General features: G+C 39.6%; 1 protein-coding gene across 1 annotated transcript; it reads right to left on the bottom strand.

Annotated features, from left to right (window-relative positions):
* Window positions 1-9,502: 9,502 nt before the first annotated feature.
* Window positions 9,503-15,887, bottom strand: CCT8L2 (chaperonin containing TCP1 subunit 8 like 2). Its single transcript, XM_037837600.1, has 3 exons — window positions 15,840-15,887; window positions 13,000-13,070; window positions 9,503-11,161 (listed from the first exon to the last, which is right to left on the bottom strand). Exons 2-3 carry the CDS (start codon window positions 13,033-13,035, stop codon window positions 9,506-9,508), a joined length of 1,692 nt encoding a protein of 563 aa, XP_037693528.1. The 5' UTR covers window positions 13,036-13,070; window positions 15,840-15,887; the 3' UTR covers window positions 9,503-9,505.
* Window positions 15,888-16,378: the final 491 nt, after the last annotated feature.

The following is a 16,378-nucleotide window of genomic DNA, read 5'->3' on the forward strand; positions in this document are numbered from 1 at the left end:
GTTACTTTTTAAATGTTTCCTTATTTTTCAGAGCAGGTGTCTGAGGTGTCTTACAGCCTGTGAGGATATCAGAAACAGCTGGTAGAATGGCTGAATGGTAGCTTGAGTTACTCCTTTACTCCCTGTTGCGGTTTGCTAATGCTGTTATGCAAAACACCAGAAATGGATTGGCTTTTATAAAGGGGGTTTATTTGGTTACAGAGTTACAGTCTTAAGGCCATAAAGTGTCCAAGGTAATGCATTGACAATTGGGTACCTTGTTGATTCACTGAGGGATGGCCAATGGCATCCGGAAAACCTGTTAGCTGGGAAGGTATGTGGCTGGCATCTGCTCCAGTGTTCTGGTTTCAAAATGGCTTTCTCCAAAATGTCAGTGTCAGCTTCCAACAGCCATCTTCAAAATGTGTCTCTCAGCTGTGGCTAACTATGAGCTTCTTCTGGCTGAACTTTCACAGGGCTCTAGTGAACTAATCAAGGCCCAGGCTGAATGGGCGGGGCCACACCTCTGTGGAAACATTCAACAGAGATCACACCTTAACTAAAATTGGGTGGGTCACATTTCCCTGGGAACAACCTAATCTGATATTCCAACCTAATCAACACTAATACCTCTGCCTCCACAAGATTACAGCAAAGAACGTGACTTTTTCTGGGGGATATAATATATCCAAACTGGCACACCCCCTTATTTAATAATAATAATGAAATTATAATGAATATGGGGTAGGGGTCACAAGCATTCCAGATCAGCTCTGCTGTCCAGTAGAATTATTTGTGGTGATGGAAATGTTGTATAGTCCATGCTTTCTAATACAGTAGCCATAAGCCACATGTGGCTATTGAGCGCTTGAGGATCATATTTAGTTCCAAGTGACCATTTAGTTCCTGGTAACTGGAGAATCATTTTTTTCCTAGGACCATATTTAGTTCCTAGTGACTGAGGAACTAAATTTTTAATTTAATTTAATTTAAGTAATTTAAATTTAAATAGCAATATGGTTACAATATTGGGCAGCACAGTTCTAGAACTCCCTTATCTTCCAACCAGGCAAACTTACTTAACCTCTCCTTGCCTCAGTTTCCTTATCTGTAACATGGCAAAAATAATAATGGCTACCTCCTTAGGTACAGTTAAATCATATAATCCACACAGAGCTGTATTTAGCAAGATCTTTTTATGGTGTTGGTAACAGCAAACTGAAGTCAAACTGGCTTAAACAAGAAAGGAAATTAATTAGCTTTCAAAAGACTAAGTCCAGAGATAGTTAAACTTCAGGGTCAACTGATCTAAAAGCTCAAGCATATCATCAAAGACCTGGTCTCTCTGCTCTGCCTTCTTCACTGTCAGCTTATCCTAAAGTTGGCTTTCCTCAGAGCCACAGAAAGGTTGCCAGTCACACGGGACCTATTGCTTCCTAATTTATGTTCAGTAGGAAAGAAGGCACTTATATTCCTGCATTCCGGACAAGAATCCTTTAATTCACCCTGACTGGACCATTTGGGCCCCATCCCCACCCCTTAACCAATGACTGTGGCCAGGGGAATGCAAAGTGGTCATCAGCTTAAGTCCACCAGAGCACATCCTTGGAGCAGTGGGTAGGGTCAGCTTCCCAGTTAGGTATGTGGGGAACTGAAATCTAAATACTGTTAGGTAAGGGGAAGGGAGAGGGTGGATGCTGAGGAGGTATTCAACAAGGCTTCTACAAGTAATCAGTGCCTGGCACGTGTTGACAGTGAATTAAGGTTAACTGTTGCTGTTGTCAGCAAAGGTAACATGGTAAGAGAGAATTAGCCTGGCACCAAAAGTCCTAGGTCCTGGTCCCTAATTTGCCACTAACCACTAGCTTTGTGATCTTGGGCAAATTATGAAAATCATGAATTTTAGAAATGGAAGAGGATTTAGAGGTCATCGGGTTCAATCCTTCATTGGCTAGGCTTGGAAACTAACACTGAAAGAGATTATTCCGAGTCTCAGTTTCTTCCTCTGTAAAGTGGGACTAATAATACAGATCCTCTCTATCACTCAGGGTTATTTTGAGGATCAAATAAGGTCATATTTATAAAAAGTTCTTGGAGAAAATAACCAAAAAATGCTGTTCATATGCAAGGCATTTTGTTTGTTTATTATTATCAATGTAGTAGTAATGCCTCCTAAGAGGAGAAAGGGAGAGTCAGTTCAAAGGATAAGCGTCCTTGGCTTCTGGAAATGAATCAGAGCACTTTAGATAGAGCAAATTGTGTATATGTGTATGTATGTTCTTGCTCGGGTGACGTGTGTCCCTGTAACTGAGGTGTAGCCCTTGCTGTATCATTAGGGAGTGGCTCATAAGGGTTGGGTGTGATAGCTTGTTATAATTGAAGTTATCTTTCTTTCTGAGAAGAGGAGATTCACTCACTTGGGAAGACAATTGCTCTGCATGTAGTGCTAGGAAGAAGCAACCTGTTAAAGAATAATCTTCTATTCATGCTTTACTGTCCTGTGTTAGTTAGGTTCTCTGGAAGATAGACACCAAGACAATTACTGTCATGCAAGAGATTATGGGGGAGAAACACTTATGAGAGGAAAAAGAGGAGAAAGTTGGCAGAAGCAGGGATATCTCATCGCTGGGAAAGAGAGGAAGAAGGAAGACGAGTGGGCAGGAAGAGTTTCAGACTGCAGTGCAGCTCTAAGATAGTTTGGGCCAGGCTAACAAGGAGAGCTTGAGCCTGTCACCCATCAGATGCATCCCTTCTGATAGGAATTGACCTACCCTAATATCCCTCAGTCACTGAGAACACTGAGAACAGCCCTGTGGCAAATATGACTTTGTGTGAACATGGTGGTAGATTCAAGGCCAGCAGCTGAGGCTGACGATTATACTATAGGCAGCAGGAGATCTGACAGGGTGTTTTCATAGTCAGCATACCCCATCCCACAAGGCTTCAAAACTGCTTCATTCATTCATTCATTCAGATTGATCATCTACTCTCAGCCAGTGCCTGTGGCAATGGAAGCATGTGCCATTGTCTTTTCCAACTTTTTTCCTTCTAATTTCTTAAATTTCTAAATGGTAAGTTTGCCTGATTGAGATTCCTTGCCTGTTGACCAAGTAGACTGGTTTCTGGGTACTTCTTAACACTGGACTGGTGTTTAATAAATGCTCAAATTGCAATAATAAGCCCAACTCTGTCTCACTATGACTTGAAATAATTTACTTCCAGAATGCTCCACTGGTTACTATGCAGAATGAGAGGAGATTTTAACTTTCAACATTCCCTGAAACCCAGCAAATGGAAAAATCTCAAGTAAGAAAGCTTATGAGAGTTCAGCGGATAAAAGAAGAGGAAAAATGTTATGTAAGAAAAGAGTGAAGATATCAGTAGAGTGTGAAATAATGAAAGAAGAGAAATGTATAAAAAAGAATTCCAGATCTTGGGGAGAGAATAGAAATTATCTTCCTGACTCTGACAGGAAAAGTACATTTATTTGAGCTGGAAAAGAATAAGTTTAAGTGGGCATTTCAAGAAACCATAAGATGAAATAAAGGCAGATAAGATTAATTACTCATTGTAAAGAAAACCCAATAAAAATCAGTAGCAAAGTAGAGACTATGGACAAAGAAATAAGGAAGTTTGTAATAAATATATGATTAAGGTTTTGAAATAAATCAGTGAAGAAACAAAGAATAATACACAGAAAATAAAATATGGATAGGGAAGAAAGAGCAAAGCAATTATTCCCAATGAATTTTTAAGCTAATAGAAAGTAAAGTGTGACCAAAAAATAGGAATTTTTTTCTGAATAAGTATTGCATTAATATATCTATGTTTTTATATTAATAATGTTTTCATTCTCTACTACGTAATGTCTATCATAGTATAACACAAATTAAAAAAATCACAAAAAAATAGTTAAGTTTAGTTTCTGATTGTAGCTTTGGCACAATAAACCTTATGGATTTTATCTGTGGTATGATGCTGAATGTTGGAATGAAAACTTTAAATTTCAGTAATATCTGGATACATTTTGAAATGTTTCCTTTTTCATTTCAGGAATTAAGGCGAATGTAGTTTCTTTGCAAATTAAAATCTAATGTAAAAAACATCACAACTAATTTTGGAGACTTTTTCACATGAAACAGTATTTCAACTCTGGTTCATGGATTATTGTGCCTTTTGCAAACAAATTACATTAATAAAATTGAAATAGGTTTCTGAGGTTCAAAATGAATATAGGAATGACATATGAGGCATGTGGTATTTTGCATCTATACAGGGAAGACTGGGATTGGCTGATATATCTTGTTCTCTTCTGGAGGGAAAATGCTAATCTAGAGTTTGGGGTGCCTCCTAAGAAGGTAAATTCAAGTAAGCAGTCACAGTTAGGGGCCTCTGAAATGCTGGGGTTCTGGAGTCAGTGGGCATAGGAAACAGAATGCACAGGTGTTAAGATGCTATAGTGAATTTATGTGTATCTGGAAATGAAAACAAAATTTTTCATTGTGAGTCCAGTGAACTCTAGAGAGGCATATCTACCCTAAACTCCCTGGGATCCGCCTTTCCTTTTTGGTACATTCATTGAGTTAGAAGGAAACTTGTAGATAGCCATTATTTTTCTTAACCTGTGTGATGCACAAAAGTGCATGTCTATTATATGCTGCATTACAAAAAAAATCACCATTGTTTTGGTCACCAGCATCCAGGCTCTCATAGCATTGCAGGTAACTAATGTCAGGTTCTCTTGGTCATGGGGGATAGTGTCTGAATTACTTAATCGATATTGACATTTGTAAAGAATCTGAATTTTCAAGTCCTTTACTCAAGTGTGTAAGAAGTATATGTAACTGTCTTTCTGTAACTGAATTATCTCAGTATTTCTATTTCAAGTTCCCTTTCTGTCTTATGGTAAGATACTTAATCTAGTGAATTCCAGGTAAATTTAGTCCCTTCATGTTTTTTGCTTTTTCTAAAAAAATCAGTCCAGATCTTAACTAATTCTTGATTTTCCCCTTCTCCCCTTTCTCTCAGTCTCTCCAAGATTGTTCTAAATTCCATGGGCTTATGCAGCATCTTGGTGTCCTGTGGAAGGCATCTGCTCTGAGCCCATTGTCTCTCTTTCTCTGGCCTCTGCTGAAGTTTACAATCCTACCTGGCATATCCAGTCCTACCTTCTGTCATGACCTTGAAATTCCCTCAGGGTTCAGGAGCTATACCCTCAAATAAATGATACTGGCTTTTTAGGAGCACAGAGAAATCTGACTGCTCTCTGAGGCCAACTCAGCACCACGGAAGAGTCCCTCAGCTACCTGTCCTTTCTTTCCCTCCCCTGCCCCACCGCCATTCCTGCACTATAGTTCAGATGTCCTGATGGCATAAGGAACTCCTCTGGGGCTCCAGGGTTCCAGACTGGAAGCAGGGAAGTTTCCTCTGTTCTCAGATTGCCAAATTTCCCCAGAGATTCTACTGTTCTTTCCCCCATCTCACCCCCTAGAGACCCCTGGGAGGAGTGCAGAGCTCCTCTCAGAGATCCCATCAGCATCTCACTTATTCCTACCCTAACCTTCTTCCTCTTCCTCCCCAGTTAGGGAGGAGGATCTTTTGTGTGTTTGTTTTGAGGTGTGTGTGATATTTGGGGGAAAATGTTGGCTGAGCTAGTGGTCCTCCAAGGTCTCTGGGTCTTACATGTCTATTGTAGGTTTTGGCATTTTAGTGCTACAGTAACAACTTTCCCTTGGGGCAGTGGCGGCTTCTTAGTTAGGTGACTAAGTACAAGGGAAAATATTTCAATAAATCACAGTGGGAAATAGCCCATCAGTTGGTACTTAACAATATCATCCCCCTTCACATTTATGGTACAGTGTCATCAAGAGTCAGTCACTATTTCAGAAAGGCCCAAGCAGAAATGTGTGGTCTTGGGGGTGCAAGCAATTCATATCAGTCCAGCTGACAGGCTACAATCAAGTCTTTTCAAAGTAGTTTTGTTTACTCACAAATGAAAGGTTTTGGTCCCTGAACCTAGATGTTTTCTTTCCATTCAGATATCTCAGTTTAGGATTTCTGTTTTTCTCTCCTCTTTTAAATCTTAGCTTTCTGTATCCTCTAGCCTCTGCACTAAGCAGTCCTCAGATTCGAAAGCCTAGAAAGGAGAGCACCGGTCATTACGTGACCTCTTGACTCAGGATTCTCCAGAAGGAATTCAGTTTATATGGTAAGAGGCACATGTAGACAAAGGAGTGGGATGAACTATTGACACCTCTTTCCTGGTTTCTTTTCAATCTTCTCATCATGCTTCTTTTCATACTTTGGAATCAAGGACTATTTTTTTCTTCAGGACTCCAATAGTTTTGTAGATTGCAGGCTTGGGACCTTGTTCTCTCATGCCCAATGGATGAAACAGTTCTCATTACTCACCCATAGCCTTCACAACCTAAGTCAGGGCCCTGTCTCTCAAGTTCTAATTTTCCTTGTCTATTTTCTCCAGATCTGGTTCCTTGCCATCTGCTTGCCAGACCAATTTGGAATACCTTAAACAATGTTGCTAAACTAGAGGAGGATTGGGATAGAAGAACAGACAAGTCTACCAGCTTCAAGTCTCACAGAGAATGTGCCCTAGAGATGGTCATATTTGAAATCGAGCCACTTCTGGAATTGAGGAGAAGCACATCTTAGAATAGAAATATATAGCCAGCCCTGTGGACCTTTGGAAAACTTGGGACCTTGCATACTATGAGAACTCTGTCTTGTAAACTCAGAAGCAGGGCCTGGACCTAGTAAAATTAGGGTCAAATGCTGGTCAACTTCTCCATAGTCAGTAGAAGAAAAGAAACAACTTCATGTATGAGTTGTGTATTTTAACACTTAAAGAGTGGCTTCTAGGCATAATCAAGATATAGTAGGTGAGGCTTCTTATTTAGATTAGTGCTTCTCAAACTAATATGCACACCAATGTCAAAGGGATCTTATCAAACTGCAGATTCTGACAGAGTAGGCCTGGGATGGGGTACCTGAGATTCTGCATTTCTGACATGCTCTTAAATGATGCTGATGCTGCTGGTTCATGGATCACATTTTAAGGAGCAAGAGCTTAGAAGGCAGGTTGTGAGAAAGGAGATGACCCTTAACTGATTGCAAAAGAAACTTGATACTCATACACTTTCTGCTGATGATCAGCTCTCCTTTCTGGTCCTCTTCCCTAAGCCCATTCCTCTAGATGCCTATGGGACTCACCGTAACTGTTGTATGGCATTTCTTTCCTTATAGATCAGTTAATGTTCTTTAGATTACAAGAAGTGGAAACCAACCCAGGCTAACTCAAGGAGATTTACTTGAAGGATACCTAGTAGCTCACAGAATTAAAGAACTGACCAACCAGACTGGGGAAGGTGATTCAGGGGAACTCAGCAGCAGAGGCTCCTGGACCTCCCCAGGATGTGGCCAAAAAATTCAGTGGACCTGAATTTCTTTGTGTCCCTCTTCAAGCTTCAAGATTGGGTCAGGTGTTTCCACTTTTAAAGCTCTGAGCATAAACCAATTACATTTGTCTGCTGGACCTTTTTATTTTTTGTCTCTCATAAGGCTGCCCTTAATGTTAATTTTAACTTGCTTTCATGTACATACAGTTTTGTATGTATTTATATTTGTGTGTGTATCTGTCAGTCTAGGGGAAAAGGAGATAGTAATGAAATGTCACAATGTGATCCCCCCCAAAATAAATTATTGAAAAAATCCTTGTGTGCCAATGTTAGAAACTTTAAAATATACTGTTACATTGTTTGACCTACATATGTCTTAGATCTACAACTGGAATGTTTTGTGTGAGCAGGGAAGGGGCCATTTTAAAAAAAAATAAACATGGCTTTTTGTCCACTTGAAAAAAACACTAATTGTAAAATTTCAAAGGGTTATTTTGAGACAGACATACTTTCTCCCTAATCATAAGGATTACATTTCTGAAATCATCCACAATAGGGAAGTTTATGGTTGGGGCAGTAAAACACAGTGGATAATAAAATCACATAAGAATAGGTTTTCCTCTCCTACTTACTATGTAACTTTAGGCAATTAAATTTTTCTGAAGGTCAATCATGTTTCTGCAACTGAGAGACAATCAAGTTTCTTACCATAAATTTGTTTTGAAGATTAAATAAAATTCATGTAAAGTGCTTTTAAACAGCATTTAAAAGTTAACTATTTGTATCATCAACAGTATCATGGAATTTTAGATTTAATGAGTACAATAGGGAAATTGAGGGCAGGAGAGAAATATAAAAGTACGTAGTTATATTCAGTAAAATATAATGATAAAGACAATACAAGAAAAAACAAATCAGTGATGTTTCATACATCTTAAATTAGTAACAATGAGTATACATCTGTACACTTGCATTTATCAGTGTTTTAGTGAGCATTTGCCTTTGCTCCCTAAAAACTCTTCAGGATTTTATTTCCTCAGAGTTACAACAGAATGCTTATCAACTTGTTTTGTTTTGTTGCAGCTAATATGCCTGCTAAAACACATCTGTTTCTTTAGTCTGGTTCTTTCTCCAAATGTTTAAAGCTCTTTTGCATTTTTTTTTTTTAAATTCTAAGAGATTGCAGCTTCCCATCTCCTAGACTCTGCCTCCTAGGTTCTGTTCTTTTCCCAGAGAAGCACAGAAGCTTGCGTGGTTGAAATGGAAAAAGCCTTTGGTAGTATAGGCTGAACCTATTTGGTCCTGCTCAATCTTTCTGTCTCTCCCTCTCTCCCTTTCTCAAAGCCCAGCCTAGTGCTTGTAGCTCAAACCCTTTCTTGAATACTCTGGGGTATCCCAATCGTGGTTCTGCTCTAGATTTCCTTCTGCTAGGTACTCCCCAGCTATCTCCTCACCTACACAACCATAGTGCAGTTCTAAGGCATGTGTTCATTCTCTCATTTTATTATCTATTTCAAGGTGCTTTAAAAACAAAAACAAAAACAAAAACAAAAAACAACCTACTTCTGCCTACCAACAACTTTTTTTTCCTTTTGTGTGTGTGTGTGTGTGTGTGTGTGTGCGCTTTAAGATGATAGTCCCTTCTTTTTCCAAATAACCACAACAGGAATAACTGGCAACTCCTGTAAGCTGGAACTGATGTTCTCTAGATGGTTAAAGTGACATCTAGACATAAATTCACATATACTGGAATATCATGCATGGATACTCAAATGGTCAGAAAGAGATTATTGCACTTCTTTTCATCACCAAAGCACAGGTATTTAATTTAAATTTATTTAATAGAATTGATTCATGCTCTTATTTTAAGAAAGGAACAGAATCTGATAGAGAGAAATAGGAAATGAAAAAAGCCAAGAATCTGAAAAGGAAGTAAACCAGTGAAAAAGACTTTTATCTTGTGTTCCTTTTGTTGTTGTTGTTGATGTTTCCCCTTAAAGAAACTGACTCTATTTGTACCAAATATGGGGGGAATAAATAAGACAAACATTCATATTGGTGTGACTGTGCCCTCCTTGGCACTCTCCATTTTATTAAGGATATCACTACTTATTTCAAAGATTTTTTCTTAAAGGAATTGGGAGTTTCTTTTTCTTCTTAGTATCAGGTTCCAAGTCCTGCTTTTGTGTGGGATATTTCCTGGCCACTATAATTTCATTTACAGTCACGAGCTGTAACACTGTATCAGCTATCACTCGGAGTCCTTGGGCTTTGGCTATTAGAGTGTCCCACACCTCTTCCTGGGCCACATTTATTATCCCTTCTTCTCCCACTCCTATTAGGAAGTTTCCAGCTTGGTGAGCTCCATGCATTTCTGCCATTACATCTGAGACGGCTAAGCCTGCATTCTCTGCCAAGGTTTCAGGAAGAGACCTCAGGGCCTGGGCAAATGCTAGGAATGCAGGACCATTAGGCCCTTCCAATTTGCTTCCTTTTTCTGTGAGTATTTTGGCCAGAGCCATCTCTGTGGCCCCAGCTCCTGGAAGCAGTCTGGGATCCTGACACAGCTGGAAATAGGCATCAATGCCATGGTAGGCAGCCTGCTCTGCAACTCGTAATCCCTCAGGTGTGGCCCCCCTGAGGACCAAGGTGAGGGCAGGTGTGTCTGGACATTCCCATTCAAATACCACAGCCAAAGCTTCTCCCAGCTCCTGTTCATAAACCCTCTGGCACTTTCCTGGCACCGGTGGAGGAAGCATGTGAGGCATCAAAGGGGTGCCCAACACCTCACTCAGGTAAACTATCTCCCTCCGGGAATTTGCTTGAATAACCATGATGCCATGATTATCAGCATGTATTAGGGTCTTCTCATCAATTTCCCCCCATACTACCACCACATTAATAGCCATGGCTGACAGCTGGGCTACTAGCTTTTCTATCAATTGTTCGTTTCCTTTCCTGAATTTAGATAGCTCATCAGGACTAGAGAGACTAGCCCTTGCTGGTGCATTCAGACTGGCAGGTCCAAAGGGACAAGCAAACAGAGCCACACTGGCCCCGCTTACCACTGTGACTATTTGCCCACAGGGTTTCCCAGACACAGCCAACCCTGGGGGTAGGCACGAGTTCTCTAGGGCTGCTCCGCGCAGTGTGCACACCCCGACACGCTCAGGTTTGAATTTCCCATCCAGCTCCCTGGTAGCCCAGCAAGCCTGGGCTACTAACTTGGTCAAGAAGTCTGTCTGGGACAGAGAGTGGGTATTCATTACAGAATGGAGGGCCCAAAATGGATTTTCCAAAGGACCCAGTGATCGGATCACCAAGGAAGGCAGTCGTGCCAGGATCTCTGAGGTTGCTGTTGCGTAGGCCTCCCTGAGAAGAGGGCGAGGCAGGCCCGCCCGCAGCAGGTGTTCTGCCTGCTCAAGCAAGGCTTCCGTCAGAAGAACCACAAAGGCCGTGCCATCTCCACTGTTCTCTGCTTGCGTTTGGGCAGCTTCCCGGAGGAGCCAGGCTGCTGGATGTTCCAGTTCTAAGGCCCGGAGAATGGCAATGGCAAACCCTGTGCAGACTGTTTCTCCTTTAGTAGTTACCAGGAGCTTCTGTCGGCCATAGGGGCCAAAACAAGACCGAATGACCCTGGCCAGGGTCTGGATGGCAGCTGTGCTGCTTAGCAAGTACTTCCCTTCTCCTGGCCCCCTTGTGCTTTGCTCTGTGCTCCGGGCCAGCAGCTGTGGCAGCTCCAGGGCCGAGGGGACTCTGCTGTCCATTGCCTGAGGAGAGAAGACAGACTGTCAGGGGCTCAAGACATGCTTTAGAAACAGCAGCAGGGGCACCCTTGACACTAATCTTTGAACCTACTCAAGAAGTCAGTGGAAAGAAGGAGGCAAAAGCCCATCAGTGTAATCTGGAGAAGTCAAGATGTATAGGCACTTTTAACTTAGGTCTGAGGATGGGTAATGTAAGGTTTTGTCTCTGATCTGGTGAGGGCTCAGCTCTAAAACCACATCCAACATTGATTCTGTAAAGGAATGGGATTGTTGGGGCCCCTGAATCTTGGAAGCTAAAACAAGATCTCTAATTGATTAAGTCACAAGGGGCAAATGGAACCAGGGTTAGCGAATGAGGTCACAGAATGATGGTTAGAATCAGAGTAGCCCTGATGACAGGCAGAAGTCAGGTGTACATTGTCCAGCAGTTGAGATACATGTGTGCCTGTGCCAGGCCCAACAGTTTCATTTTAACTTCAGAGACAATGAAGGGGAAATTCGATGAAAATACATACCAACTTCAAATTCCTGATGAAGCTGTGTGGCTGCTGTATTTTATTTTATTTATTTATTTATTTATTTTTGCTGTATTCTATTCTATTTTGACAGAGAAATGGAAGGATGATGCTTTTTTTAAATTATTTTTTTGTAATTTGTTTTGCATGTCTCTTTATACTAGCCATGTCTTCGTTATCTGTCTGCCTTTGCCTTTTGGGGCTATCCTAACAGTTTGTGCCTGTTCACTGGGTTCCTTAAGGCATCTGTTGGTTTTTTGACTTTCAGGTTTCAGGTGTGGGAGACTGCTCTTGGCTGCCAGCTGCATGCCTGTGCAACAATTCTTCCAAATAATGACGCTATGAGCTGGCAGAAGCAGTTCAAGACCAGGGAGGGAAAGAAGCTGATAACCTGCAGATGTAAAAATAGAAGTAGTCCCAGAGAAATGAAAAGTGATCATTGGGGAAGGTGAAAGGGGACAAAGGAGGTAGACAACCAAAGTGAAGAGAGTGGGTTACCTGAGATTTAAATGCTAATCTCCCTCCCACTCTTACCCTCCACCTTAGAATTTATCTTCCTTGCATCCATCCTCCCTCCCTCATATAGAAGCCTATGGAGTAATGATTGCTTCTGTTTTAGTTTAACAAGTATTTGTTGAGCACCCGTTCTGTTCAATGTAATGAGGAATACAAAAATGATAGGAACTTAGAAGGAAACAGATTTGTACCAAATTAATATAATATATGATGGGTTAGGTACAGCACCAGGTGGAAATGATGAAAATGATGAATATATTTTTTACGACAAGGAGAAATCCAGAGCAATACCATTAATTCTCATTTGGAAAAACTGTGTTTACTTTGTTTAATGGCAGAGGTCCCTAACAAGAAATAGAACTCTGAAGTCAAGATAGTATGGTAGGCACTATTTTAATATCTCTGCAGACAAGATGATAACAGCAAAAAGAAAAAAAATCACAGTGAAAGTTAAATATAATTAAGGCTAAAAAGGGATACTTTTGGAGAAAAACTTTTTCTTTGCAAGAACATCTTGATTGCTTTTGTAGAAATGATAGCCATTATTATAAAAGTTAAAAAGAAAGGTACAAAGAAGAAAGTAAAGGTCACTTGGAATCCCAGCCCCAGAGATAGCCATTGTTTATATATTTATACACGTACCTACATAATTGTGGATTTATACAGTTTTACATAACTGGATTGTATGATACATATTATATATGATATTCTGTAATTACTTTTCTCTCAACATTATCTTGGCCTTGAGGTCCTCAGAGAAGTGTTTCTAAGGAGATACTTTGTCTGAAGACTATGGACAATTCTTTTTACCTCTTTTGACTTTGGAGACTCCTCCAGAGACTGCATGATACTTGATACCAGGCTCCTGAAATCCTGTAACACTGAGAAGAGGGTCACATAATGAATATTTGTTATAGGTGGCAAAGATGACTTGCCTGTATCATAATAGAAATGTAAACTGTAACAACCAACACAAAATGTAGCCTAGTATGCACATACACATTGTCCATAAAGATACAGTTTATTCTATAAACACTTCTGTAAAGTACCATCTTAGCTCCTTTTCTAACACTTAATATACATTTTCACATTTACTTCACTTATTCCACAACTGTTTTTTGAGCTGGCATACAATAAATGTGCCAAGCTCATTGCTGAATGTAGGGATGAAGGGTGAATAAGCCAGACAACTCTCACTGTCTCTACGGTGGGATACAGACAACTAATCAGGTAATTTGATTACAGTCTAGGAGAGCTGACACTGGGGAAGCACAAGGTGTTGAAGAAGTATCCAGGGAGACCCATGACCCTCCAGATCCCCAGAGAGGTGGAGAGCTCAGAGGTGGAAGTGGGGTCTGAATTGAGAGCTAAAAAAAAAGGAGGAATTGGCTAGGTGAAAAAGGAAGTAGTGGGAATGGGACAGCATGGTGAAAGTTCAGTTTATAGTCCACCAAAAGTATTTCCAAAGGCTGGAGTGCATGGTGAGGACAAAAGAAAGGGGGAGGTGAGGAGATAACCACTTTTTGGCTGTAGCAGGGCAGGGCCTCTCCAGGACCTAGTAAGCCATGTCAAGGAATTTAGCCTTCGAATGGGGCTGCAAGTTCTGTTTCTGACATAAAAGTATACAATTTTGTCATGTAAGACCCTTGTTTGTGTGCAAGGTACAGGAGAAAGTGAAGATCTGATGATTGTCTGGTTACTTTGACTCTCAAAGACATCCAGTCTCATAAAACAGGCCCCAAATACTGGATTGACAATTTTTGATCTGCCTCTATCTAGATCAAGCTAATCAAGGAACTACTAAATCTCAGTTTTACTTTTTTACTGTGTGGTCATTGTCTTGTTATATTCATTGTGAAGAGTTTTATTTATCCTTCAGATAAACTTATTAGACATAAAAGAAAGGCAAAGAAATTTTTTTTGTGTGTGCCAGGAAGAGTTTGCAAGAAATTAGCCCACTGTATACATTTTCTAACAAGATAAACTTTGAGCTGCTAAGATGGGTAGGTATCAATATAGGCTGTTCAGTAGTCCTGTATATCTATAAAGGAGATGAACCTAAGAAAGTGTATGTGAATGTGTGTGTGTCCTTTTCCACAATGGTCATAATCACCCCTTGTCACTTGGGAATTTCTAAGAGTTTTTAACACTTGTTGGCAGAATGTTCTGTATCCCACCCTCTTCTTAATAGACATAGATAGCTGTCCCCTCTGACTCCTCCCACTCCAGCCCTTCCTCCAGTATCACAGAGATACATTTCTTTTTAAAACTGTGCTCTTGTATACAGCAGCTGTAAATATTTAATCTTTCTATTTGTATGTTTTTTCATGTTTATTTTTCAGTTGCCTGCTTATCCTTTTTGTGTTTATCTTAAGTACTGCCAGGTCTAACGTGTGGGCACCTGGAGGGCAAGATGCAGATCTATATCAAATGTGCTGCAAAACATCTAGTTATGCCACGTTTTCTCATATAGAAATTGTTTTTGAAGATGCTTGTTCTGTTGGTTTCTTCCTTTTTTTCCATCAGACAGATATACGGTATGGTGTAACTTACTGAAATAACTTTGGCAAAGCATTATGAAGTTTTAAAGCTAAAAGTGCACTATGGAGTAAACATGAGCTAAATATAATTTTAAGCAATTGAAATTCTTTTAAAAACTGTTTCTATTGAAAAAATGAAGGACAAAACTGATTTCCTATGAATGCAGACTTTTTAAGTATATTTTAATAGTAAAAATATGCATACAAAAATTGTAAGTCTTCAGTGGTCCTTCCACAACTGTGAAAATTTGGTTCCTAAAAAAACCCTGAGGAATTTAGGACTTTATAGGAAAATGGAAAGAGAGGGACGTTTAGTAGAGAACCTCTGGAAAAAAGCCTTATAAATATTTTTACATTTACACAGATAAAGCAATAAAGACTGTACTCTAAACACCATATCCATGATGTTTTATAGATCTTCAATTAGGAAGAATAGAGGCTGCACTATGAATTTTTCTTCACTGTCACTTGTTGGCTAGAATCTTTTGAGAATCTCCCTTGCTTACAGTTTTGTGAGATATTGGTTTCTTTTTTGCAGATAACCTCCTGCTGCATTTTAAATATTTTCATGTCTATTTTTTCTGATTTTAAGAGTACTACATGCCCTCTGAAAGATTCAAATATTATAAAAAAAGACATAACTTAAAAAGTGAAAGTCTCTTGTAATCCAAACCTTCAGAAATGGTCACTGTTAACAGTTTGATGCATTTCTACCATATTTTTAAAAATGCATATTTAATGTGTACTTATTTAAAAGTAGACATTCTAATTTTCCTTGGTGTTTGGTCCTTCTTTTATATGCCCAGTGCCTGTCTCATTTTATAATTTTGAGGAACTTGAGCCACCTGCCCCCTGGATTTTTTGCCATTGTGGTCTCAGAGCAGTGTAATTTGGATGACCAAAATGGAAAAGCCTTTAGAAAACCTTTATTTATGTTGAATAAGTATTCTTTAAATCCTTCCTTAGTATCCTGGGTTAGTTTTCTTTGCTCTGCCCAGGTTAACTTCATGCCAAATGACCTGCTATCAATCCTTTTAAAACAGACCCTAACACCCTTTCTGCTTAGAGTAGTAGCCAAAGAAATGGAGATTTAAGGCAAGGTTTACTCACCTTCATCATATTCTGTCTTTCCAGAAACATTACTGCAAAACCTCCATTTCTACCCTGCCATTCACTCTACCTACTTTTCTGTTCTCAGTTCCTTGTTGTTTCCTTTGAAAAATTATCTCCAGCAGGAGTGACTTGCACTTTGCAAGTACTGATGTTTAAATTCTCCAAAGTGCAGAAGTATACTGAAGCAAATTATGCTGATGTATAATTTTGTGCATGTTAAACTCACAGTTGGAAATGACTGTTCTAAGTTTTAGTATTGGACACAGGTAAATATAACATTTGGATCAATAATTCAGTGCTTAAAAGTGTACTTTAAAGTGTAATGTGCAGAAAAATGGAAAAGGGTGGGTTTTAATATTTGGACTTAATAAACTTTAAATATGCCACTTCATAAATTTATTATTAATCATGCATGTTATTTTTCTATATATGATAGGAGTTTTTAATTTATAGTTTGCACTCACCAATCCAGCTTCTCTCTAAACCCCCCTTGCCTGTGAATTTAGTTAAGTCTAAAGAGGTCAGCAAGGATTACA

The sequence above is a fragment of the Choloepus didactylus genome, chromosome 5 (assembly GCF_015220235.1).
Source record: "Choloepus didactylus isolate mChoDid1 chromosome 5, mChoDid1.pri, whole genome shotgun sequence".
Taxonomy (NCBI): Eukaryota; Metazoa; Chordata; class Mammalia; order Pilosa; family Megalonychidae; genus Choloepus; species Choloepus didactylus.